Genomic DNA, 27,223 nt, shown 5'->3' on the forward strand with positions numbered 1-27,223 from the left:
GAAAGGTGGAATCTGATTGGTTGCTAGGGGCGACTGAGCCAGTTTCACTTTCACCGTGTTTGATAAATCTCCCCAAAAATGTATAACTGGCAGCAGTAAGGGTGACACAGACCCTCTGCTGCCACCTGTGGCTGTGTCAGATACTGCAGGGATGCACAAGCCCTGATCTCAGCACAGTAACATATCACTAATGCTGCTGCATGATACTGAGCCTCCCCTGATGTCTATACTAAGGATGGTTAGCATTGGAAGACATTAATGGTGCGTTCACACCTACAGGATCTGCAGCTGATTTTCTGCAGCAGATTTCATTTAAATAACTGAACACAGCATCAAATCTGCTGCAGGTCCTGTCGGTGTAAACGCACCCTAAAAGGGGGATTTATCATCTGCGCAGGAGGTGGAAATATTAGAGCGCCAGTAACTGCACAACTTGCGGCCAGAGCTGCTCGCTCCATAGTGTGCACTGACATGGTTTTCTACGGCCGCTATTCACTGAATAACGGCCACAGAAGACTGACATGTCAGTTGTTTGCAACGCAGCTAGGGATCCCGGCCAGAGCGTATACTATGTGTATACGCTCCGGCCGGGATCCCATAGACACCCGGCCAAAGTATTTTCTCATATTAACTATGGCCGTTGTTGCAATCAGAAATACGAAAAAATACGTTGTGTGAACATAGCCTTAGGGTATGGAATCCGCGGGGAGAAGTTCCAGCGGATTCCGTAGCTCGTACCAGTTCACGGCGGCGCGCATATCCGCCGGCTCCATACACACCATTCAATGGCGGGGCCGATTCCGTGTTCCGCCGAAAGAATAGACTTGTCTGTTCTTTTGGCGGAACGCGGAATCTGCCCGGCCATAGAATAGTGCCAAATGTACCAGCTTGTAATGAAATTTTTTTTTCATTACCCTGTTCGCACAGCGCAGTCATCCCGGTGGCACGTTCCCTTTTTTATAACGCCACTGCAACATTTGATGCAGCCCTGCTATATTCTAATGAGGCGTATTGCCAAGTGGAGGGGATATCGGTATACTGAGGGGCACTGGGCCCGTCTCCAGAGCACAAGAAAAAAAAAGTCGTCCAGCGTGAGAATCGGGTGGCATTTTGAAAAAGGGATTGCGCCACCATGATCACTGTGCCCACGCTGAGAGGGTGATGGGAGAAAGATTGCATTACAAGATGGTACATTTGCTTTAAAGAGGACCTGTCACCCCCCGTTCCGGGGCAGAGCCCCGCCGTGCCCCCCCCCCCCCCCCCCCGGTGGAGACCCTTATCCTTACCTGTGCACGAAGTCCAGCTCCTGGACCCGCTCCCGTTGCCGAGATGTCACCGTCAGAAGCCCAGTGCGCACCCATCAGAGATGAGTCCGACGCTCATAGAGAGTAAATGGAGCCGTCATTCTCTATGAGCGTTGGAAACATCTCTGGGGTCGGCCGGGCTCTGCCCCGCAATGGGGGGGTGACAGGTTCCCTTTAAGTGCCAGTGTTTAATATATTCAGGACAACATGAGAGGGGTCAGGCAGACATTTGGTGCCACCCTGCTGGCAGGCATGTGACATAACAACTATATGACCCCTCACAATGGGCTGCTCTCTGCTAGAGATGATTGAACATCGTAAAATCTTAGGGCCCTATTACACGGGACGATTATTGTGCGAAAAATCGTAAAATCTTTCGAATTTAAACGATAATTGTTCTGTGTAATTGCAGGCAACGATCGAAAAATCGTTCGTATGTCGTTGATCGTTTATTTAGATCTGAACCTAAAATTATCGTTAATCGTTCGCTGTAATTCCACGTTCATTCGCTCAAGTTCCTCGTTTTTTCACTAATCGTTCAGTGTAATTGCGCATTGTTCATTGTTTTTCTGGGATCAGAAGGAATAAACGATCATAGTAACGATTGCAATAACGATCATAGTAACGATCGTAACTAACGATTATTGTTCTGTGTAATATGGTGAACGATTTAAGGTTAACGATAAACAATCTCGTTTGCGATCGTTTATCGTTAGTCGTTAAAAATCGCTCTGTGTAATAGGACCCTTAGGTTCTATAGAACTCAAACCTTTTCGATCCTTCCGCATTTGATTCCCGATACCTTCCCGGTCCGTGGGGGAGGAGGAGACTAGGTAATAGGCTGTATCCCAAAATTCCAGGCGGTACCCGGGCTGTCTCCTCCCTCCCCACGGACGAAAAGGTTCGAAAAGGTTTGAGTTCTATAGAACTTAATGCTGCGTTTACATGGAGCGATTATCGTTCGAATTTGCACGATAACGATCGCATTTGAGCGATCATCGTTCCGTGTAAACGCAGCGAACGATCAAGCGACGAGCGAGAAAACGTTCATTTTGATCTTTGAACATGTTCTCCAATCCTCGTTGGTCGTTCGCAAAAAATTTGCAGATCATTTCATGTAAACAGTCGTCACCGATTTAACCAATGTGTGAGATAGACTTAAGCGATAGAAAAACGATTGCAATACGATTTTTCCGTATCGTTCCGTCTAAACGCTGATCTTTAACAAATCGTTATTTTGATATCGTTAATCTTACGATCGGGTGAATTATCGCTCCGTGTAAACGCAGCATAAGATTTTCCGATGTTTGATGATCATCTCTACTCTCTGATAAGGGGAACTTTAATGTAAAAGTAAATAGATAAGAAATCTAAATTTGTAAACAAGAAAACAAAATAATTAAATAAATTCATTAAATATATACATATATGCTCAACAGTTGTAAAAAAAAATAAAAATAAAAAAAAGCTATTGTTCTCAGGGCAAAGGAGAAGCAACCAATCACGGTGCTAGTTTCATTTTTAACAAGCGTTTGAGAATTGAAAGCTGTGATTCGATTGGTTGATTTGGTCACGTGCTTCACTTTTCCTTTACACTAGAACCTAAGGTCTCGGTTAAAACCGGCCGCGCAAAAGTAGCCGAGACTAACGGCGCCTAGTAACGAAACGCGCCGCTCCGCCTCTTACAATGGAGCCGGTGACTGTCACGTGGCCGGACGCCTGTGTTGTCACTCACCTGCCGTAACCATAGCTCCGCCTACAGGTGTTTACCGTCGTTGCTAGGCAGCCGGGTACACCCAGTGCGCAGGCGCGAACCCATCTCCATGGTAACCGCTAACAAGCGCCGCTTTCTATAGGTTTTGAAGGAGAAAGTTCGTAGTGCTGTGTGCACGGCGCCGGTATACTGTCCAGCTTATCCTTATATCCAGGTAGGTGTCACGTGTGCATGTGTGCGACTTTTATTAAGTTATCTGTCTGTACAATGTGTCAGTTCCTCATGTGGTGACAACCCATTGTCCTTTTGGGAACCAAAGTAAAGTTTTTCACCTCCAAGTAAGGCTGAGTTCACACTATGGAGAAATAAACGCATGTACTGCATTATGAGCCTAATAATTATACACACTGATATTACCTCTGTGTGGCTGGGGATATACATTAGTCCCGCCCACAATAGGGTAACCCTGTGTGCAGTACCCTGTCTCACATCTAGGGTCACTAAGTGGGGTCACACTGTAACCTCAACCTGACAGTGGCAAGAAATCCCTCCGGGGTGGTCACAGTTGTGGCCCCTGTTGGTAACAACTTCACCCCATTGACCTGAATGAGTCAATAGGCAATGCAGCATCATGTGACCAGAAATTAAAGGGGTATTCCACTCAGACGTAATTTTCTGTACGTTGCTGCCCATGGTGAGACTTATGGTGGTTTTACATGGAACGATGTATCGTTCGAATTTGCACGATAACGGTCGAATTCGAACGATAATCGTACGTGTAAACGCAGCGAACGATCAAGCGACGAGCGAGAAATCGTTCATTTTGATCTTTCAACAACTTCTCAAATCGTCATTGATCGTTCGCAAAAAATTCGCAAATCGTTCAGTGTAAACAGTCTTTCAACAATTTCCCCTATGTGTGAGAGAGGCTTAAGCGATCGCAAAACGAATATTCCGTACGATGTATCGTTCCGTCTAAACGCTGATCGTTATAAAAAAAAAACGTTCATTCAAAATCGTTAATCGTGCGATCGGGCGAATTATCGCTCCGTGCAAAACCACCATTAGGGTCCTATTACACGGAGCGATTTTTGACGATTAACGACTAACGAGATTGTTTATCGTTAACCTGAAATCGTTCACCATATTACACAGAACGATAATCGTTAGTTGCGATCGTTACTATGATCGTTTATTCCTTCTGATCCCAGAAAAACAATGAACAATGTGCAATTACACTGAGCGATTAGTGAAAAAACGCGGAACTTTAGCGAACGAATGTGGAATTACAGCGAACGATTAACGATAATTTTAGTATCAGATCTAAATCAACAATCAACGACATACAAACGATTTTTCGATCGTTGCCTGCAATTACACAGAACGATTATTGGTTAAATCTGAGCGATATAATGATTTTTCGCACGATATTCGTCCCTGGTAATAGGGCCCTAACAATTTCCTTCCATACTTGTTATTATCTATTCAGTCTTCTTCCCCCAGTTCTGAACAATCTTCTGTGGGATGTGTCTGTAGAAAAAGTCTGATCCATGGAGTCAGCACCTTACAACTTACCTAAAGTCCCCCCCCCCCCAGTTTCTTCTCCCAGTTCTAAACTGCTGCTTTCTGCTGAAGACACAAAAAAACTGTGTTAACATTTCTCTCTGTCTCCCCCTCCTCCTTCCTCCCTTCTGAGACGCTCATGTAAACAAGTCCCTGGCTGGCTTTATCTGCAACTTTGTAGCTTCTTTGTAATGCTTGTAGGGTTAATCTGAGGTCAAGTTGCTGAATAACTCACTGTGATTAATCCTCCCAGCATTACCAAGTTGCAGATAGGGATTTTTTTTTACATCAGCCGCCTCAGAAGGGAGGTGGGGGTGGAGACAGAGAGAAAAGCTCACACACAGATTTTTGTGTCTTCAGCAGAAAGCAGCATCTGAGAACTTGGGGAAGGAGACTGAATAGATAATAACAAGTATGGAAGGAATTGTTAGACCCACCATGGGCAGCAACATATGAAAAGTTATGTTTAAATGGAATACCCCTTTAGGCCATGTTCACACTATGTATGAGACTTGCCATTCTTTGACCCCTCCGGGTCACGGAACGGCCAGATGATCTTAAACACCACAGAGTTCTGATGCGGGCGCTTGCATGCGCGCCTGCATCAGAACTCCTCACAGCACACAATGGAGCGAGCGGCCGGAGCCGCTCGCTCCATAGTTTGCACTGACAGGGTTGTTTGCGGCGCCGCTAGGGATCCCGGCCGGAGCATATACCATGTGTATAAGCTCCGTCCGGGATCCTATAGACGGCGAGGTAACGTATATTTTTGTAATAATCATGGCCGTTGTACAACGGCCGTGGCTTTAGGAAAATATGCGTTGTGTGAACATAGCCTTAATGTGTAGCTCCAGCCTTTTACTTTTACTGAAATGTTTTACACATGTACCATAATATGCAACCAGTGTGTTAATGGGATTGTGGGAATCCTATTATCTTGCATTGCGGAGTTCTTCATGAAAAAAATGCAATGTATGAACCCAGCTGACTGGTGCATAAAGAGTAGTTGGAGGCGGCTCCAGTGCTGTACACGACTTTGATGTTCAGTGGATGATATCACAGCATCACATTACTCAAAAGTTGCATATGACTTACTTAAAGGGTACAAACACACACACCGTATACGCAGCAAATACGCAGCAGATCTGCAGCAGATGTGATGGTGCAGATTTGATGCTGTGTTCAGTTATTTAGATCTAATCTGCTGCGTATTTGCTGCGTATTGCAGGAGTAAATACGCTGCGTATACGGTGTGTGTGTTTGTACCCCAAATGAGCTATCCCAAGATTTATAGGGATATTCCAACATAAGGGTATATTCACACGAACGGGCTCGCAGCGAGATTCTCGCTGCGAGCCCGGCAGGTCCTGGCAGTTCCCATACACTACATACTTGCTGCGGTCTAAACGACCGCAGCGAGTATGTAATTCTGCCGCCCTTAACCCCTTCTGCTCCCGGCCGGCTCCCCCGCTGTAAGCATACTTTACCTGTCCTTGCTGCACGGGTCCGGCGTCCTGCTCTCCCGTCCGGCCAATCAGTGGCTGCAGCTGGGCAACACACTGATTGGCCGGACGGGAGAGCAGGACGCCGGACCCGTGCAGCAAGGACAGGTAAAGGATGCTTACAGCTGCGGAGCCGGGAGGGAGCAGAAGGGGTTAAGGGCGGCAGAATTACATACTCGCTGCGGTCGTTTAGACCGCAGCAAGTATGTAGTGTATGGGAACTGCCAGGACCTGCGAGCCCGTTTGTGTAAATATACCCTAAGACTAACTTGACATAAAACTCCACAGGATAGGGGACCAGTAAAAGATCGCGGGGTATCCGACCCTGGTGATCTCCAGATAGGTGATAGGGGCACACAGAGGGAACAAGTTAGTTTTATGTTGGAAGACCCCTTTAAAGTCTTTTTTTATCCACAGGACCCTTTGGGACTCATAGCGATCACGAGAACAGGGGTCAGTTGTCCCTTGAGTGAATAGAGCTGTAGCCCGCTTACTTGGCCGCCGCACCATTTACTATTGAACATTGCCAAGTTCAGCTCCATTGAGAATAAATGGAATATAGGTCAAACCTGCACGCTGCTCTACTCACTTGGGGGACAGTTGACCTCTATCCTTACAATCGGTGGGGGTCCCAAAGGGTCTTCTGGATAGGCAGTCAGCAATTAATGGCCTATCCTGAGGATAGGCCACTAATTACAGTATATTAGCCCGCATTACCCCTTTAAAGTAACATCTGCAGTGGATTATGCACAATCTTGGGCTCCTACTGTAAGAAATAAGTTAAGAGAAGTTTTTTGTGTCGCACTCTGGCACACCTCACCACTCCTTCCTCCCCTCTCTTCTTCATGAATAATCAATGCTGCCCGACCTCCAGCCCCCTCAGCTGTCCGTCAGTGTCTCTGATTGCGGATCAGTCCTCTGTAGGCAGTTTATGTCTAAAAAAAAAACACTCAGATATAGTTGAATCTCTCAGCCCAAAAATGTTGGGGTAACTCACCTGTCTAGAGACCTGCCAGCTGTTGATTCTCTGGTTCAAATCCCCTGATGGAAATGTAATAAATGTCTTTTTTTTTCCTTCTTCTCATTATTGTATCATTGTTAGGCTAGGTTCACACAGCGTTTTTGCAATCCATTTTTTACAAAAAACGGATGAAAAAAGGATGCATTTGTGTGCATCTGTTTTGATCCATTTTTCCTTGGCTTCCATTATAAAAAAAAGGATCAAAACAGATCACTTTTTTTTGTTTGACGGACACAAAAGTAGTGTTGACACTACTTTTGTGTCCGTCCCAAAAAAACTGATCCGTTTTGATCCGTTTTTTTATAATGGAAGTCAATGGAAAAACGGATCAAAATGGATGCACACAAATGCATCCTCTTTTTCATCCGTTTTTCATCTGTTTTTGGCAAAAAACGGATGAAAAAATTGGATTGCAAAAATGCAGTGTGAACCTAGCCTAAAGGCTACGTTCACACACAGTATTTTTGCTCAGTATTTTGGTCAGTATTTTGCAACCAAAACCAGGAGTGGATTTAAAATATAGATAGGCTATAGAAACACTGTTGGAATTGAGCGGATGGCCGTCATTTAATGGCAAATGTCGTCCGTTGTTTAAAAAAACCAGTAATTATTTGCCATTAAGTTGCTGCCATCCGCTCAATTTCAACAGTGTGTGAATATTACAAAATACTGAGCAAAAATACAGTGTGTGAACATAGCCTTAACAATGATACCATAATTAGAAAAAAAAAAAAAACAGAGATATCTGTTTCATGTCCATCAGGAGACGTGAACCAGAGAATGAACTGCTGGCAGGTCTGTAGACAGGTCAGTTACCCCTAGACCACAGCTCCAACACATTTAGGGTCAGAGATTCAACTATATCTGAGTGTTTCTTTCAGACATAACCTGCCTAGAGAGGACTGATCTGCAATCAGAGACACTGGCTGACAGCTGAGTGAGCAGGAGGCCGGGCAGCACTGATTATTCATGAAGAGGAGGAAGGAACAGTGAGGCGGCCAGAGTGCGGCACAAACAACTCCTCTTTGCCTTTTCAGTACAGTAGGAGACGTGAGATTGTACATAATCCACTGCATAGACAAATTAACAAAAGTCACCATGCTCACAAGGGGACTGCCAGCTACAGCACACTGTCAGCACCTTAGGTCGGGCTCGTTAGCTGACAGATTCCCTTTAACTGGTTCCAATATCATCCAGCAGAATTGTGAATACAGCTCTGAAGCACAGTACTTAGGATCAGTACAATATTGGTAGTGTAATGTGCTTACAAGAAGGCTTAGCTTTTTCCGTATGGTAAAGTATGAACATACCCTTAGAAAATGAATCTCCGGCCCAGAGACAGGCGTCATCTTTTGAATTATATGCCGTTTTAGCCGCTCGTAAACTCCGGCATTATAACAATTTCAGAACTTTATGGCTATTACCCTGCGAGTGTAAAATGATGGGTAATTACATTGCTGTATCTGTTTATAATGCTCCGCAGCTCCTCTCACTGTGTCTTTACACGTCTTTTAAAAGGTGACATCCCTGTAAAAAGCAGCTGTTCCAATGGGCGTGGCGCTGACAAGAGCGGCTCAGTGGACAAGCGCTGGTTCTGGAACTGGCAAGCTGGAGATCACACCTCTGAATGAAGCTCTGCTAAACGACATCATAAAGTACGTGGAGCCGTTCAGCTCCCGGCATCCAGAAGAGGCAGAGTTTGTCTTCAGAGAACCTCTGGAATGGAAAACCAATTTGGAGCCATCGGCATTTGGATCTGGTTATGATATTAGGTGAGGCCAGACCGAGAAAAAAAGTTTCAGTACTTAAAACGTACAATAATGAGGCTAGATTACTTGATTCCTGAGTTATATGTCTGTGACATTCTGTCCAGCTTAACCCTTTCCTGTAGTGTTCAGTAGAGGTGACAGGATTCTTTCACCACTTCAATGTGCCCTCATTTGATAGTATGAATTATCAATGTGCTCTCATTCATTATTACGCTATGTTCACACTCTGTAAGTGACCGGCCGTTCCGTGAACCCTGGCCCGGTCTCTGCACAGATCATCCCGGCCTTTACTGCAGTACCGGCCGAACGATCTGCCCGGCTGCAGTGTTCTGATGTGGACACATCAGCGCGCGCCCGCATCAGAACACTCCACAGCACACAATGAAGCAAGCGGCCAGAGCCGCTCGCTTCATTGTGTGAACATGTGTATACGGTCCGGCCAGGATCCCATAGCAGATAGGGCAGTGTTCACAGGCGCATAAAGTACGTCCGTTGTTGCCGTTGACAACAACGGCCGTACTTTTACGTAATGTAAACATAGCCTTAGGGTGCAGATGGAACCATACCCCTGTATGCTGTGGCCAGTGGTTATACAGTTTTGCTGGTAATACTAGTGCCGCCATTGATCATTAATCATGCCGCCATATTCCCATCTTAGAAAGTTATACCATATTCACAGGCCACCTGCAATCTCATGTATATACTGTATATATATACAGTGGTACCTCGATTCTCGAACTTAATTTGTTCTGGAAGGCAGTTTGAGAACCGAGCAGTGTCTTTCCATAGGAAATAATGTAATTGTGTTTAATTGGCTCCAGCACCAACCAATAATTACCTACAGTACCATATATTACATTGTATAGTGCCCAGTATAATCCCTACAGTACATTACAGAACAGCACTATATACTGTACAGTACATTACAGAACAGCACTATATACTGTACATTATACACAAGAAACATTCAACAAAATCAGCAATTATAGTACAGTAGTCACTAACATCTCACTCACCTTTTACTGTATAGAGTCCCCCCCAGCACTGTAAGGGATGGGAGATGGTGGTGCACTGACTGTACTACTACTGTACTGTATATGCACTCCAGCAGTCTAAGGGTACTATTACACGGAACGATAATCGGCCGAATTGGCCCGATTCGGCCGATTATCGCTCCATGTAATAAATGCAACGATCAGCCGATGACAACGATCATCGGCTGATCGTTGATATAGGTTAGACCCTATTTTTGTCGGGCGCCGACCGCGCACCACTGCGTGTAATAGCGGTGCGTGGCCGGCGACTAACGATATACATTACCCATCCACGTTCCAGGGCTGCTCCTGCCGTCCGCTTCTCCCGGGGGGTCCCGTGCGCGCTCTAGCTTCACAGAGGCCTGTCAGCTGATAGGCCGCTCAGCCAATCACAGGCCGCGGCGGTCCCGGCCAGGAGCGGCCCTGGAACGTGGATGGGTAATGTATGCCAGTTTAGCAAGGGCTGCAAGGACATCAGTAACGATGTCCTTGCAGCTCTTGTCAAACGATTATCAGGCTGTGTAATAGGCCCAGTAAACGAGCAACGATCTAGCAGATTGCTGCTCGTTTACAGGTATTATCGGGCCCTGCTCGGCCCCTGTAATACCACCCTTATATAGTACAGGATGGGAGATGGTGGTGCACTGACTGTACTACTACTGTACTGTATATGCACTCCAGCAGTCTTATACAGTACTGTACTGTATGTGAAGCCTCACCAGTACTAAATTCACAAGGTACAACCCACCATCCATGCTCGCAAAAAGGTTCAGGTATCGAGTACTTCAAGACTGGGGGCCCAAAAAGTGTTTGAGAACCGAGCAGTTCGAGAACCGAGGTACCACTGTGTGTATATATCTATATATATATATATATATATATATATATAGAGCGCTCCCGACTGGTTACACTATAATAAATGTGTTCACATGGCTACGTTCCAACTTGGACTCCTGTTTTTGATGTCACCCAAATTTAATTGTACAACATTTGGCCCCAACACAATGTACAATGTCAATAACAAAGAAACGCTGAAGCATCTGTTTGTGTTGAGGCTACATGGGTCATTTTGGGGCAGTAATTGCACATTTTGGCACGTTGGACGTGTTACATATTTGTCTAGCAGTGGGATATATCCCACATCCACAGCACAATGTTGACTTTCAGCTGTGATTTATTTTGCATGACGGAAGTTTCCTCCATCACCCACTGCAGCTTGGTATTCTGTCATTTCAGTGATTCCACAGTGAAGTCTGACGATACAGACAGAGATGGGAACCCGTTGTTCATCATGTCTTCATCTACAGTGAAAATCAGGAGCTTCAAACACTTATCCCGCTTTCTCCAGAATGCCAGGGATACAAAGTTGAAAGAAACCCAGGCTTGTTTGGAAGGTCAGTCCTTGTGTTCTTAGAAAAAAGAAGAATAAAGTAGTCATTTACTGTCTTCAAGTCTTCTGACATTACGTATGGAAATGGAAAACCTTTTGGTCTTGTTTGGCGGGATATTGGCACGCCAGTATGTTGCCCAGTTCGCAGATAGTGTTGAGCAAACTTGACGAGTGTTTAAGGGGGTCCTATTAGACGGGCCAATGACTCCCCAATCAATAATATAAAGGATCGCTGATCTGCTAGGTCGGCGCTCGTTTACTGAGCCTATTACATAGCTCGATAATCATGTAGCAAGGGCTGCATGGACATCATTAGTAATGTCCGTGCAGCCCTTGCCCTAAACTGTTATACATTACCTGGCCACACTCCCGGTCTTCTCCTGCCCTCTGCTTGCTTCCCAGCACTGTGCGCTGCAGCTTCTCTGAGCTGACAGGCCGCTCAGTCAATCACTGTCTAGAATTTCCGCGGCCAAGTTTTGGCTGAGCGGCCTGTCAGCTCAGAGACTGCTTTAAAGCTGCAGCCGCGTTGCCAGGAAGCAAGTAGAGGGCAGGAGAAGACAGGGAGCGTGGACAGGTAATGTATTCAATCGATAGCCATTGGCCGCGCATTGCTTTTACCCATAGTAACGTGTGTTCGGTGGCTGATGATCGTTGTCTCTATTACATGGAGTGATAATTGTCAGAATCGGTCTGATTCGGCTGATAATCAATCCGTCTAATAGGGTCCTAAGCTTGGCAATGATTGCCCCTACTTGAATGCTTGGCATTTGACTTCTGCCGGTTGGAGAAGTTAGATGCCCTGGAAATAGGCCATAGTCTGTATCCATGTTTTCCTGACGGTCCTAGGGCTGCATCCAACTTCTTCAGACAAATGGCAAGTGTTCAAATTTGGACAAATGTTGTAGAACCTGAACTTTCGGCAAGTTCGCTCAACACTACTCATTAAGGCTCCATGGTGATGTTTGGTCACGCCACAATCATGGTAGTATTTTTTTTACTGCGACTGGTAGGCAGATTCCTCGACCCGGATCATTTTTCCCCCATATTCAGTTTTTATTAAAGTTTTAAATAACAAAGAAAGAAAAAAAGGCATGTGAAACAGGCTCATGATATGGAGCAAATATCAAATATCAGTTAAAGACAATAAAAATAAAATAGGGGTGGGGGAGGGAAGGAAGGGAGAGGAAGAAGAAGGAAAAAAAGGAAGGGGGGGTTGGAGGATGGGGAGGAAGGGAAAGGGATCTGGGAAAGTGCAATACTCAAATTCCAGATAACCACTTATACAGGGTGTAGAATCTGCTTAGGTTTTTGGGGTGCCGTAATTATTGATCAAGGACAACTGGATCTTTAAGGGGTTTATTACAAAGAGGAAAACATAAATGTCTACAAAAGGGGAGACTAACTAAGGGATAAAGGTGTAAGGTAAGGGAGAGGGTGGTAGGAAGGGAAGTGCCTAACTATTCATTTGTGTGCAACCTTATATACCAGGCACACAAACACACATAGCCCACACATTGCCCATCCCTGAAACACCTCCGAATACTGTCTCAGCCAATCAGCACGGTTACTTTATATTCTAAAGACAATAATGTAGAGGTAAACACGTTACTGTAAATGGTGTCTCCAACACAGGCCTCTCCATCTGTCTGATCAGTAGCAATAAACCTATGTAGAAGATGATATATTTAGAACAAAAACTAACAGGGTAGAAAACCCCCAAAGACAAGGTTAATCCATAAGTTAATGAAATACAGTGATCCCTAAACTTACAATGGCCTCAAGACACAATATTTTCAACATACAATGGTCCTTTCAGGACCATCGTAACTTGAGACCAGACTCAACATACAACATACAATGCACATGTAAATACCTAGATGATCAACCAGTCATTTTCCTGGTAAAACCCCAATATTAGTGAAGTGCGTGCACTGGTTGGCTGTCTAGTAGTGATTCTCTGAGTATAGTGTGATACTACATGTCCTGTATGTGCTGTGTATCTGGGCCAGTTTTCCGTAGAATTTTGGTCTCAACATACAATGGTTTCAACATACAATGGTCGTCCTGGAATCAATTAATATCGTATGTTGAGGGACCACTGTATATAATAAAAGAGAACAAGAAAAAGCAAAAGGCGTTTGCTATCTCGACCACTAGGTTCATAAATATATCACTCTACTAGTTAGGATCATGGTGTCCCAGTTCAGGAGTATGACTGCCTAATAAAGGACGGTCGTGAATATCAGCTAAGGGATGGGAGAGCAGAGAAGTTGCTTATATTCCTCTGAACCAGCAGATTCCATCCATCAGAACTAAGTTTTAGTATGTTTTGCCAATTGTTTCTTGGAGTCGACCACCAATTCCTCTATTTTGCACATATTAACAACCTCTGAGAGCCAAGTAGGTATAGTAGGCCACTTTTGCTCTGTGTGCACGGAGCCTAAGAGGAATGGCAACAACTTTCTCTCCAGTAAGGGTGTGATAGATAGCAGTAAAGGAGCAGGAGCAGTAAATAAGATCTGTCACTTTACTCCAAAAATCCTAAATCGGTGGGCATTTCCACCAAATATGTGTGTGACCCTTTATCCACTCCACATCTCCAGCAAATATCAGAGGATGTCGGAAACATTTAATGGAGAACAGTCGGCACCCGATATACTATCTAGTCCAAAGCTTATAATTCGTCTCCTGGGCTCTGCATGAGATGGATGTCTTGAAGCACATGGTCAAGGATTTGGTCCGTTCAGAAGCCGAGATTACCCTACTCAATTCCTCCGTCCACTTCTCCATGTATACTAAGGGTTTCTTATGGAGAGGTTCTAGGAGCAAGGAATAAAGAATAGAGACCATTCCCTACAGCGGATCGGTTTGTTTACAGAGTTGTTCAAAAGGATATAATAAGTAAGTATAATTAGTAGTAAGGTCGGCCCAGATAATTTTAATACTGTGTAATGGTGTCCATATACCTTGGTGGACTGTCCAAGGTGTATGGAGGACTCTGGATGCTCCACTGAAACATAATGTTGGTGGATACAAGGATGGTGTGTGTTGGATGTTTAACGCCCCACCCTATTGTTCTAGGAGGAATAAGCCATCACCAGAACAATCTGACTGACATCATCTGTTCATCTTTACCTTTACATTATAAAGGGCCAGCCCAGTAAAGAATTATTTTGTGACTTAGCACTCATACATGTCAGCGGGGTCTATCACCATTTTCCAGAATGAAGATGCTCTGGAGCTGTATAAAGTGCCTGACCTCTTCTGGCACCAGCCGTGGCTTTTACCGTCCTGGAAATCTCTGACACCACAGTCTAAATTAAACACCATTGCTTTAATGGTCCTTTGTTTAGAATGTTGTGTTACATATTTCCAGTGATGGAAATCTTAGAGCGGCGCTGAAGGGGTTTGGCTGCGATGTAGCTCTGGATATAAGCCACGGTCTGAGCTCACAGATTTCACCAACAAGATCTTATAGCATCTCTTTATGACATATCAGAAAATCATCACATGGACATCTCTTGGTGCCAAATTTTTCTTATTGTGTCCATGCATCTCAAAAGTAACTTTACAAGTAGAAATTTCCTATCACTTGCTTCTCCACAACACACAAACCTTAACCCTGAACAGTCATTTAGTAGGTTAGCAAAACACAGGATACAGATGGAAGAGAGTACACCTGCAAAAATACCATTTAATTCATAGAGTTTTTTTTTGTCCCTTTCTTCTCTATGAGGGTATGTTCACACAGGAAGGATATGGAGAAGTGCTGCAGATCTAGCCTATGTGAATGTACCCTTTTTCTCAACATCCTTAAACCAAGTGCCCTGTACTGTAATAAATAATATAAATGTACCCCCTAGGCTGTGCGCATACATTGTGCAGAAAAGTGTGGGTACCCCCTAAATATTTTGCATGTACCCTCCATGATAGGTGCATGTTTTAAGTTGCAGCAAAGCAAATGAGATCTAAAAAATCTCACTGACATTCAAAAAATCTGTTCGGAAATTGACATGCAGTGCAAATTTAAAATCCTCAGAATCCTTACTTTTTGGGTTAGAAGTGTCACGGATTAATTTCCAATTTTTTTCCACTCAAAATTCATGCTAAATCCGAAATTTTGACTCTCTCTCTCCTTCTTCTGCACATACCATAGCACATAGCTAAGCTCCTTCCCCCCATTTTCTGCGTTCCATCTTGCTGTCTCTGTTACTACAGACGGAATTTCTCTAGTAACAGGAAGTGAACAGTAGATTGGAGAATAGTGAGACACCTTGTGGCCAGGTCTTTAGAGTGTTATTTTTTTTCTGGGGTAAGAAGTTATTTTTGGCAAATTAAATATGTTACATATTACATGGAGGAAAGTTGTTTGAAAAGACAGCGTCTATTTAAAAGAGAAGTCCATCAAAATAAAAAACTACAGTGTGGGCAGGGGGTAGGGGGAACATAATAAAGATAGTATACTTACCTGTCCACAGTGGAAAATCCACACCAAAATCTGCACAATTTGGGGCTATTTTTCTGCTGGGGAAAAGAAAACACAATATTCCTGCTGCAGGGAAGTTGTGTTCACATATAGTGAGTTTATTGGAGTGATTTCTAATACTGAAGTGCCCTATATATAAATGGTCTGTAAAAATTAAAGATGAGTGAATATACACTAAGTCCCAGGGTTGTGCAAACCCAATCACTCACCATTTGAATCCTTGAAACTATTGCTCTAGGGCTGCATCCATCTTCTCCCGGGTGCATCCATCTTCTTCAGGCTGCAGGATTTAAATGCAGAGTGATTGGGTTTACACAAATCTGAACTTACTGAACGTTCATTCATCTCTAGTAAAAATATATGTACTTTCTGAAACTAATACCATCAAATCTACTGTGTATGACTTTATACCTACCACGTTTTTCCAGAAATAAAACTTACCCCGAAAATAAGACCTAGCTGCATTCATTTTCAGGCTTTTTGAAGAAGACTTATAATATAAGCCCTATTCCAAAAATAAGCCTTAGTTACAGTCAGCTGACCAGATCACTGACACTGGGTGGACAAGCATCAGCCAATCAGTACCAGACTTGTTCAAGAGACTCTGTCAGTAGGATGCTGTCCTATCTCAGGGTAGCATAAACTAGTGACAGAGAAGCTGAACAGAATGATGTATCACTTACATTGTTCTGTGCAGCTGATACAGAGATCTCCTGAATAACATGGACAATAAGTAGTCCTCTCCATTATGTGCATGAGGCCAGCAGCCCTGGATATTCATGAGCACCAACATTGATCTGTTCAGCATTTCTGTCACTAGTTTATGCTTCCTCCTTTAAAAGCAGCATAAACCTAATGACAGATTCTCTTTAAGCTCAACACAAGCTGCAGAGGAGGCAGGAGTGGTAATAAGATGCACCGTATGGGACATTTATTTTGTGTGTATGGGGGGGCAGAGGGTACATGTGCCAACTACAGAGCGGGAGGGAGGTATACGGTATGGGGTCTACCTGCAGAGGGTGGATGTACAGAGTATGGGGGAACAACTACAGAGGGGGAGGGAGGTATATGGTATGGGGTCTACCTGCAGAGGGTGGATGTACAGAGTATAGGGGAACAACTACAGAGGGGGAGGGAGGTATATGGTATGGGGTCTACCTGCAGAGGGTGGATGTACAGAGTATAGGGGAACAACTACAGAGGGGGAGGGAGGTATATGGTATGGGGTCTACCTGCAGAAGGTGGATGTACAGAGTATGGGGGAACAACTACAGAGGGGGGAGGGAGGTATATGGTATGGGGTCTACCTGCAGAAGGTGGATGTACAGAGTATGGTGGAGCAACTACAGAGGGGGGAGGGAGGTATATGGTATGGGGTCTACCTGCAGAAGGTGGATGTACAGAGTATGGGGGAACAACTACAGAGGGGGGAGGGAGGTATATGGTATGGGGTCTACCTGCAGAAGGTGGATGTACAGAGTATGGGGAACAACTACATAGGGAGGAGGGAAGTATACAGAATGGGAAATAAGATCTACCCTAAAAATAAGCCCTAGCTTATACCCTTTGTATTTTTTAGCAAACAGAGACCCAATATCAAGAATCCTCGGTGCCGGCTTCGCTACAGTGGAAGGAGAAGACACGTCCATGCTGCGTCTCTTTGATAAGATGCGTCAGAACGACGACCAAGAGACCGAAATCAAGATGAAAATCTTTCTGCTGCTCCAGCAACTGGATATGCAGCTGCTCAACAGCTCTCTAAACCACATTTCCCAGTAAGTACATTTACAAACTACAATCTTTCCAGTCTATCATTTCAGAGCCCTATTCTTTTAATGAGCAGCAACATCTGCTTTTTATGTGCTAGGAAAAAATAATGAAGGGAAGGTGAAAGATATGAAAATCATTACATTTACTGATCTAAAAACATACAACCAGGCAAACCTAATTGAAGTGGAAAAAAAAGAAGTTGTTTTCCAACTCATCTGTGGGATGCGAACTGTGTACATATGTTTTTTATTTCGGGTTATGATATAAAATATTTTTCGCTGAAGTCCAGTCAATTGCCAGTTGCTAAAAAAAGGAATCTATTTCCAGTTGTTAAATCAACACCACCAACTGCACTTACTAAGTGTGTGCCACACAAGCCCTAGAGCGTCCGGCTCATTTATTGGGACATCTTGTGGTTCGTGGCTTAGTAATAGAGCATTAGAACATCTCTGATGTAGCAATCGGATCCCTGGTAGTTATCAGTGTCTGATCGTAAGTTGTGCTCCATCCCCACATTGGTTTGGCTAAGAGCGGAGAATCGGGAGGACTGCACTTAGGCTTGAGCCAAGGACAGGATATCACTTTCCATGGGTAGAAATAGACCTCCTGTCTTCAGCAGTTTGGGTTTATATGCACTTAATCAAATAATAAAATTCTTTACTATTTTCTTTTATGTCAGCAGGCTACATGAATGGAACTATTAAGACTTCTTTTTTTAAGTATGTGTAAATACTTGGTGATCTTGAAAAAATGTTGCCAATGGCATGGGGCCGGTTTTATAGCAGAGCAGTGCCCGTTCTACATGTAAAGGCTAAGTTCACACAACGTAAATTTTCAATAAATAACGGCCATTCTAACACCGGTCGCTATTTATTGAAAATTAAAATAACATTGTGTCATATGGAATCCCGGCCGGAGTGTATACACTCTGAATACACTCCGTCCAGGATTCCATGTGGCCACATAGAAAACTGACATGTCAATTTTGTGTGGCCGCTATTCATTCAATAGCGGCCACACAAAACTGGCAGTGCAGACAATGTAAAGTGTGTCTCCGACCACACTTTACATTGTCTGCTATGGTGATTTGGAATGCGGGCACACCTGAAAGCTGTGTCACAGAATGGCTGCTGTCATTCCTTTGTGTGAACCTGGCCTGAGACTGTTTTCTTAATATATATATATATATATATATATATATATATATATATATATATATATATATATATATATATATATATAGCCTAAATAATGCTCCCTCCCTATGCACATGAACATTTGGCATTCATATATTCTCTAAAGCAGGGGTGGGGAACCTTTTCCATGTCAAGGGCCGGTCGGGCATTTATAAAATCATTCGAGGGCCGCATACCGTGCGCAGCAGGGTAGCGTGGGTTTGCAGCACCCGGGGCAAGGCAAAGTATTGTTCCCCTAATGCCCCTGCTATTGTAGTTAACCCTCTGTGATGCCCCTTGTACCTGATGTGAATCCTTAGTGATACCCTGTAGCCTGAGTTAACCCCCCAGTCATGTCCCTGGTAGCCTAATTACCCCCCCCCCCCCCCCCACACACACCCAATGATGCCTCTGATAGGCCTAGTTAATCCCCCCAGTCATGTCCCTGCTAGCCTAGTTAATCCCCCCAGTCATGTCCCTGCTAGCCTAGTTAATCCCCCCAGTCATGTCCCTGCTAGCCTAGTTAATCCCCCCAGTCATGTCCCTGCTAGCCTAGTTAATCCTCCCAGTCATGTCCCTGGTAGCCTAGTTAAGCCCCTCTGTGATGTCCGTGGTAGCCTAGTTTAGCCCCTCAGTCATGTCCCTGGTAGCCTAATTACCCCCGCCCCACACACACACACCCAATGATGCCTCTGATAGGCCTAGTTAATCCCCCCAGTTATGTCCCTGCTAGCCTAGTTAATACCCCCAGTTATGTCCCTGGTAGCCTAGTTAATACCCCCAGTTATGTCCCTGGTAGCCTAGTTAAGCCCCTCTGTGATGTCCGCGGTAGCCTAGATAACCCCCCAGTCATGTCCCTGGCAGCCTAGTATGCCCCCCGTCATGTCCCTGGTAGCCTAGTTAACCCCCCAGTCATGTCCCTGGTAGCCTAGTTAACCCCCCAGTCATGTCCCTGGTAGCCTAGTTAATCCCCCCAGTCATGTCCCTGCTAGCCTAGTTAATCCCCCCAGTCATCTCCCTGCTAGCCTAGTTAATCCCCCCAGTCATGTCCCTGCTAGCCTAGTTAATCCCCCCAGTTATGTCCCTGCTAGCCTAGTTAATCCCCCCAGTCATGTCCCTGGTAGCCTAGTTAAGCCCCTCTGTGATGTCCGTGGTAGCCTAGTTTAGCCCCTCAGTCATGTCCCTGGTAGCCTAATTACCCCCCCCCCCCCCCCCCCCCCCCCCCCACACACACACACACCCAATGATGCCTCTGATAGGCCTAGTTAATCCCTCCAGTTATGTCCCTGCTAGCCTAGTTAATACCCTCAGTTATGTCCCTGGTAGCCTAGTTAATACCCCCAGTTATGTCCCTGGTAGCCTAGTTAAGCCCCTCTGTGATGTCCGCGGTAGCCTAGATAACCCCCCAGTCATGTCCCTGGCAGCCTAGTATGCCCCCCGTCATGTCCCTAGGAGCCTAGTTAACCCCCCAGTCATGTCCCTGGTAGCCTAGTTAACCCCCCAGTCATGTCCCTGGTAGCCTAGTTAACCCCCCAGTCATGTCCCTGGTAGCCTAGTTAACCCCCCAGTCATGTCCCTGGTAGCCTAGTTAAGCCCCTCAGTCATGTCCCTGGTGGCCTTTTTAACCCCCTCAGTCATGTCCCTGGTGGCCTTTTTAACCCCCTCAGTCATGTCCCTGGTGGCCTTTTTAACCCCCTCAGTCATGTCCCTGGTGGCCTTTTTAACCCCCTCAGTCATGTCCCTGGTGGCCTTTTTAACCCCCTCAGTCATGTCCCTGGTGGCCTTTTTAACCCCCTCAGTCATGTCCCTGGTGGCCTTCTTAACCCCCTCAGTCATGTCCCTGGTGGCCTAGTTAACCCCTCAGTCATGTCCCTGGTGGCCTAGTTAAGCCCCTCAGTCATGTCCCTGGTGGCCTAGTTAAGCCCCTCAGTCATGTCCCTGGTGGCCTTCTTAACCCCCCAGTCAGGTCCCTGGTAGCCTTCTTAACCCCCCATCCCCCCCAGTCATGTCCCTGGTGGCCTAGTTAATCCCCAGTGCCTGCCCCAAATAAAAAAAAAAATAAACATCCCACTCACCTTTCCTCCGCTCCCACGCTATACAGCTCCTCTTCTCCCTCCTCTCTTCTGTGCTGGTCTTCTCCTGCAGGCGGCGCGCGGTGAAATGACGTCATCGCGCGTGGCCCGCAGGAGTCACAAGACGTGCGCCGCTCTGTTGGGGAAGGAGCCGGCACAGACACAGGAAGATGCTGTGTATGCCGGCTCCTGCCTCACCACCGCGGCGCACATGACAGGAGAGCCGCAAACCGCAGAAGACTTGTGCCGCTCTGGAGGAGAAGGAGCCGGCATACACAGCGTCCTCCTGTGTCTGGTAACTGTCACAGACACAGGAGGAAGCTGTGAATGCCGGCTCCTTCTCCTCCAGAGCAGCGCATGTCACAGGGGTGCCGCGGGCCGCATCCGGAGGTGTCAGGGGCCGGATGCGGCCCGCGGGCCGGAGGTTCCCCACCCCTGCTCTAAAGGATGGGGTAATCTTTTTCACCGGCTTATCCTTCCCAGAACACTATTGTCAGATGCTGCAAGTCCAACACACTGGACCCTTTTCTCCTCGACATCCTCCATACACTTTTTTAAAATCAGATTTTACATTTTAAGCAATGCACATTAAAGAAAAAAAAACACACCATATGCCCACCCTCTCCCTCCCCCATTAAAAGCCAGATCCCTTCATAAACATAAAGAAGTGTCCATTTGCATAAGGTGTGCCTGTCCAGGTAGATCCTACGCAGTACGCAGCTGCTGTAGTGCCAGAGGTATCTTGATAAACTGCATGAGCTATCTGTAAATGAATAACTAAGAGAAAGGTAACGGTGGATACACAACGTGTTGAAATTAAACACATATCTTCACTCTATTATAATTACATAGTTACAAGACCTTAACGCCAGTATTCAAAAGGCGACCCCATACACTTTAGTCAGTTGGCTGAATCTGCCAAAGGCACCAACTTTGGTCTAAGATGTATGGGCACCTTTAGATTAGGGGGCTGTGGGCTTATTATCAGAGAGGAATGTTGAGGGAGGAGGGCTTGATTTTTTTAAGGGTCAAAGTGTCTTGATCAGCTGACAGAGTGTTTTTTGTTTGTTCGCTGGTCCTATTACTCAGGACAGTACCAGCCACTTCACCCTATAATCACCCTGTAGTCAGGGCCGTATTTGCCACTAGGCACCCGTGGTCCGGTGCCTAGGGCGGCGCCCTGCGGGGGGCGGCACCCGCAGGGAACACTTTTTTTATCATCTTTTTTTTTTTTTTTAAACCCCCTCCGTAGGCACCGGCCCATGGGTGCCTAATCCGCGAGCTGTCCAGAGCAGCAGCAAATTCCCATAGAAAACCTTTCCTGCTCTGGACAGTTCCTGAGATGGACAGAGGTGGGTTTACCTGACACCTATATAACATATACAGACTGTTCACGCTGACCCAGCATTGGAAATATTGTAGACATGAAGGGGAAACAAAAAGAGTGAAAAGAACTCTAGACTTCAATCTTGTACGTGACTGTGTCCTATCAGGACATGTCAGGAACTGTCCAGAGCAGGAGAGATTTTCTAAAGGAATTTGCTGCGGCTCTGGACAGTTCCTGACATGGACAGAGGTGGCAGCAGAGAGCACTGTGCCAGACTGGAAAAAAATCCACCACTTCCTGCAGGACATACAGCAGCTGATAAGTACTGAAAGACTTAAGAGTTTTAAATAGAAGTAATTTACAAGGCTATGTTCACACTACGTATGAGACCGGCCGTTCCGTGACCTGGCTGGGTCACGGAACGGCCAGTCTCTGAAAAGATCATCCTGTCCTCAGTACCGGTCGGTTGATCTTCAGCACCGCTAAGTTCTGATGCAGGCGCATCCGTGTGCTCCTGCATCAGAACTCTCCACTGCACACAATGGAGCGTGCGGCTGGAGACGAGCTTCATTGTGTGCACTAACAGGGTTTTCTGCGGGCGCTATTCAATGAATAGCGGCCGCAGAAAACTGACATGGAAGTTTTCTACAGCGCCGCTAGGGATCCCGGTCGGAGTGTATACTATGTGTATACACTCCGGTCGGGATTCCCTCAGCCTGCAGCACTACGTAAGTAGTAACAATGGCCCTGATTCCCACGGAACTTACGTTGTGTGAACACAGCCCAAATCTGGATAACTTTCTGGTACCAGTTGATTTGAAAACATTTTTTTTCCCTTTAAAATATATTCCCGTTCCTTTTCCCTTAGGTTCTGTTCTTTTGTTTCACATTTGCTACGCAAGTCGACTGGTTGACACAGCAAGAAATGAATGTATTTAGTAGATCATTGTCGTGGATGAGGGAACTTTACCTTATGTGACTCAACAAGGATTTTTTTTGCAGCATTAATACAAGAACACATGGGACAGTCCACTTTACAGCAAAGACAGATGTTCTGGGTCAAGGTAATAATGGCTTTCTGTTTCTCATTCCAGAGAAGTCCGTGTTTCTCCCACCGCAGTGAAGAATGAGATTAATCTAATCAGACGTTTCTGCAAAGATGAAGGAAAATCTGTGCTGAAATCAATAGAATACACTTCAGGTCTGTGTTCTCCGCTGCTTTTACCACTTTTTTATTAATATATTTTATTTGAAATTCTAGAAGACGTTCTCTCGGAGATTTATTGTATTGTATATACGATAATCGTTTTAGGTTTACTTCTTTCAAACAAGATCAGGTTTATGAAAAATAAAAAAGGAAGAAATAGTGCCAATACATGTAAGCCAACCCTCCTGCCCCATGTCTGTATGAACACGATTACCCTCCCGGTGGGACGTTGCTTAAGGCCCCGTGCAATCCACAGATCTTTCTGCATGTCCGTGTCAGACCCTCCGTAAGGTGGTGTCAGAGAGCTGCTTTGCATATCCTTCCCAGAGTTCCCAATAATAGCACACATCTTTATGGCATTCTCCTCAAGGAGAAACTTTACCCCATTGGCCCCATGATGATAGACCTCTCTAATTCCAGCCAGCACCCTGCTCTGTACTAATGAGGGGCAATGGTTATGGTCACATGTATTATATGTGCTGCAGAAGTCAGCGTGAAGTCAATGATAAAGTCAGCAGCATATACAACATGTGAACATATCTAAAAGCGTACCTTTTATTTAAACAAACTTCTCACATGTCACGTCAGAGGTTTGTTCGGTGGGGGTCTGGTGCTTAGGGCCCCTGCCGATCACTAGAACCAAGGCACAGACTCACTCACCCCTTTATCTCCTCTATAACTGCTAAAGGAAGCGGTGTATGATTATAATGGAGCCTATGGAACTAGACAGGGGAGATGAAGGGGACAGCATGCGCTGCTGAACACATCTTTCCTATTATTCTAGCGATCGGCGGGGGCCCTCACACATGTTTCAGTAACAGGAAGTTTGTTTAAATAATAGGTACCCTTTAAGTGTCCCTTCCATTTGGAACAACCTTGACAAGTTGCAGGGATACATCAAAAATTTTGATTGATAAGTGTTTTAGTGCTGAGACCCCCCCGCCAATCTGCAGAACAAGTGGAAAGAAGCGCATGTTAGTGCACTTTACAATCGAGCTCACAGTGTTCTCCATCCTGTTTCACTGGATGGTTCCATAGACTTATAATAGGGAAACAGGTCGGAGGTCACTTTGAGAAGGAAAGTAAGAAGCACTACAATGTGCTTTTCCACAGTCATTTTGCTAATCAGTGGGGGTCTCAGCAGTCAGACATGTCCCTGTGACACCTACAGGTTCTTCTGCAGATCCACATGTCATCCACATTACTACATCTTATGCGGATCGACCACAGATGTTTACTTCCTAATAAGCTCAATGAGATGAATTTGCAATAAATAATTCTGATTCTCCGACAATAATGCACATGCCGTGCAAGTAAAATCCATGATGAATCCTTCCTGTGTGAACAGAATATGTACTGATATATGTACTGATCACACTAGGTGTAACTCCTGGGACCCGATATGGTCCTGACACATGGCAGTTTTTTGCTCCATAAGGCTATGTTCAGACATCGTATAACACTGGACGTTCTGTGACCCGACCAGGTCACAGAACAGCCGGTGTTACTGAAAATCATCTTGGCCGGTACTGCAGTACCGGCCGGATGATCTTAATTTCTGCTGAATTCGGATGCATACCCACCGGTGTGTGCCTGCTTTTGAATTTACAGCTGCGCACAATGGAGTGTGTGACTGGGGGCGCACGCTCCATTGTGTGAACTGACATGTTCTGTTCGTCCGCTATTCAATGAATAGCAGCCGCAGATAACTGACATGTCAGTTTCTCGTGCGGCCTGATGGAATTCCATTCATTCATTCACAAACAAGGTATGGTTTGTATAAATCACGGCCGTTGTTGCAAATTGCAACAACATCCGTGATTTATACGAAACATACGTACAGTATCACAGCTGATTTTACGCTGTGAGAATGTCGCCACAGCCTACTTGACCGACAAGCTCCAGCCCCTCCAGCTCCCAGGTCACTGACATCCCTCTCAGCCAATCAGTGTCTGCGAATGGAAATCCACTGCGAAAATGCAGAGCCATAGGCCATAACAGTACAAAGTATCTAAGCGGATTTCAGCAGAGTTTTTCAGCGAAATCTACTGCAATACTTTGTACCGTTATGGCCTATGGCTCTGCATTCTTGCAGTGTATTTCCATTCCCAGCCACTGATTGGCTGAGAGGGATGTCAGTGATCTGGGAGCTGGAGGAGCAGGCATGAGCGCAGGCAGGTAAAGTATAAGCTTGTCGACAGCTGATGGGTTAAGCTGTCAGCTGTGATACTGTATGTGTGGCTATGTTCACACTACGTAAGTTCTGCAGAAATCACAGATGCTGTTACAACGGCCGTGATTTCTTCGGTACTTACGTAGTACTGCAGGCTGAGGGAATCCCGGCCAGAGTGTATACACATGGTATACACTCTGGCCAGGATACCTAGCGGCGCCGCGAGAAACTGACATGAACCCTGTCAGTTCACACAATGGAGCGTGTGACTCCGGCCGCATGCGCCATTGTGTGCAGTGGGGAGTTCTGATGCGGGCGCTCACGGATATGCCCGCATCAGAACTCAGCGGCGCTAAAGATCATCCGGCTGGTACTGATGATCTTTTTTGAGACCGGCTGTTCCATGACCCGGCCTGTCTCTTACCAAATGTGAACATAGCCTTATAAAACAAATGACTCATTTACCTGTGCTACCACTCACTGCCACGTGTCAGGACCATATCGGGCCCCAGGAGTTACACCCAGTGCAATCAGTATTTTTTGACAGTAACCCTTTAACAATCCAATAGGCATTTGCAGCACATATCTGTGATGAGGATTCTTTTATAACATAAATTTTTAATTGTGTTCAGATTATGAATTCTCGAATGGTTGCCGATCTCCACCTTGGAGACAAGTTCATGGGGAAATTTGCTACTTGATGATCACCCCACATGACACGGAGCCCTTCTGTGTGACGTACACCACGTCGGGTGCTTTCATGAACTTGGTAAGTACTTGTCAGTTCACCCTTTGTCAGTTTACCCTTTGCTTCACTTCTGCAGTTTTTACTCACTTTCACCAATACCTTTTTCAGGGTAAAATGAAGGATAAGGATGAAATTATTTACGACAGGCAAAGTCAAGTTTATAAAGATCTCATAACATTGCTGAAAGACAAGTCGCCACAGTTTGCTGAAAACATCACTAAGCAGGTAAAGTATATATGCCAATGTCATGGGGTACCTTAAAGAGACTCTGTCAGTAGGTTTATGGTGTCCTACCTAAAGTAGTGACAAAGAAGCTGAATAGAATAATGTATCACTTACGTTGTTCTGTGCAGCTGATTCGGAGATATTCTCCTGAATAATATAGGTAGCCCTCTCTACTGTGTGCTTGTGCTCAGTAGTCCTGGATATTCATGAGCACCAGCAGACTCCACCCACCAGCTGCTAATTGGAGGTTATTTGAATAGGCAGTCAACTGTCAATCAGCAGCTGGAGGGCTGGGGGAAGGGGAGCGGCAACAATCCCATTCTCGTGCATAAAAGGGATCCGCTGAACAGAATGATGTAAGTAATAAACGATCTGTTCAGCATTTCTGTCACTACTTTATACAGACAGACCAGTTTAGACAGTTTAGGCATACAGACCATCAGTATCAGACTGGTGGGACTCTGAGCACCCCCAGAAGTCAGCTTATCAAATCGGCTGCAGCATTCACAAATGCCTTATTAAACAGGTAACATGAGGAAAAAATATTTTTAAATCAACCAGTGTCAGAAAGTTATACAGATTTGTAAATTACTTCTATTTAAAAATCTCCAGCCTTCCACTAATTATCAGCTGCTGTATGTCCTGCAGCAAGTGGTATATTCTTTCCAGTCTGACGCAGTGCTCTCTGCTGCCACCTCTGTCCATGTCAGGAACTGTTCAGAGCAGTAATATATCCCCATAGA

General features: G+C 45.3%; 1 protein-coding gene across 3 annotated transcripts in view; it reads left to right on the plus strand.

Moving 5' to 3' along the window:
- Positions 1-2,923: 2,923 nt before the first annotated feature.
- Positions 2,924-27,223, plus strand: part of ODAD2 (outer dynein arm docking complex subunit 2) — a 121,726-nt gene continuing 97,426 nt past the window's right edge. The window contains exons 1-7 of one of the 3 annotated variants that reach the window (XM_069959015.1): positions 2,924-3,232; positions 8,623-8,876; positions 11,144-11,301; positions 17,363-17,558; positions 23,222-23,328; positions 26,140-26,276; positions 26,364-26,480. In XM_069959015.1, coding sequence (XP_069815116.1) covers positions 8,653-8,876; positions 11,144-11,301; positions 17,363-17,558; positions 23,222-23,328; positions 26,140-26,276; positions 26,364-26,480 — 939 coding nt within the window. In that variant the 5' untranslated portion in view covers positions 2,924-3,232; positions 8,623-8,652. Of the gene's footprint in view, positions 3,233-8,622; positions 8,877-11,143; positions 11,302-17,362; positions 17,559-23,221; positions 23,329-26,139; positions 26,277-26,363; positions 26,481-27,223 lie in introns of those variants that run through there. The other 2 variants (XM_069959016.1, XM_069959017.1) reach the window with 2 other exon arrangements.

Source organism: Dendropsophus ebraccatus, chromosome 2 (assembly GCF_027789765.1).
Source record: "Dendropsophus ebraccatus isolate aDenEbr1 chromosome 2, aDenEbr1.pat, whole genome shotgun sequence".
In the NCBI taxonomy this organism is placed as follows: domain Eukaryota; kingdom Metazoa; phylum Chordata; class Amphibia; order Anura; family Hylidae; genus Dendropsophus; species Dendropsophus ebraccatus.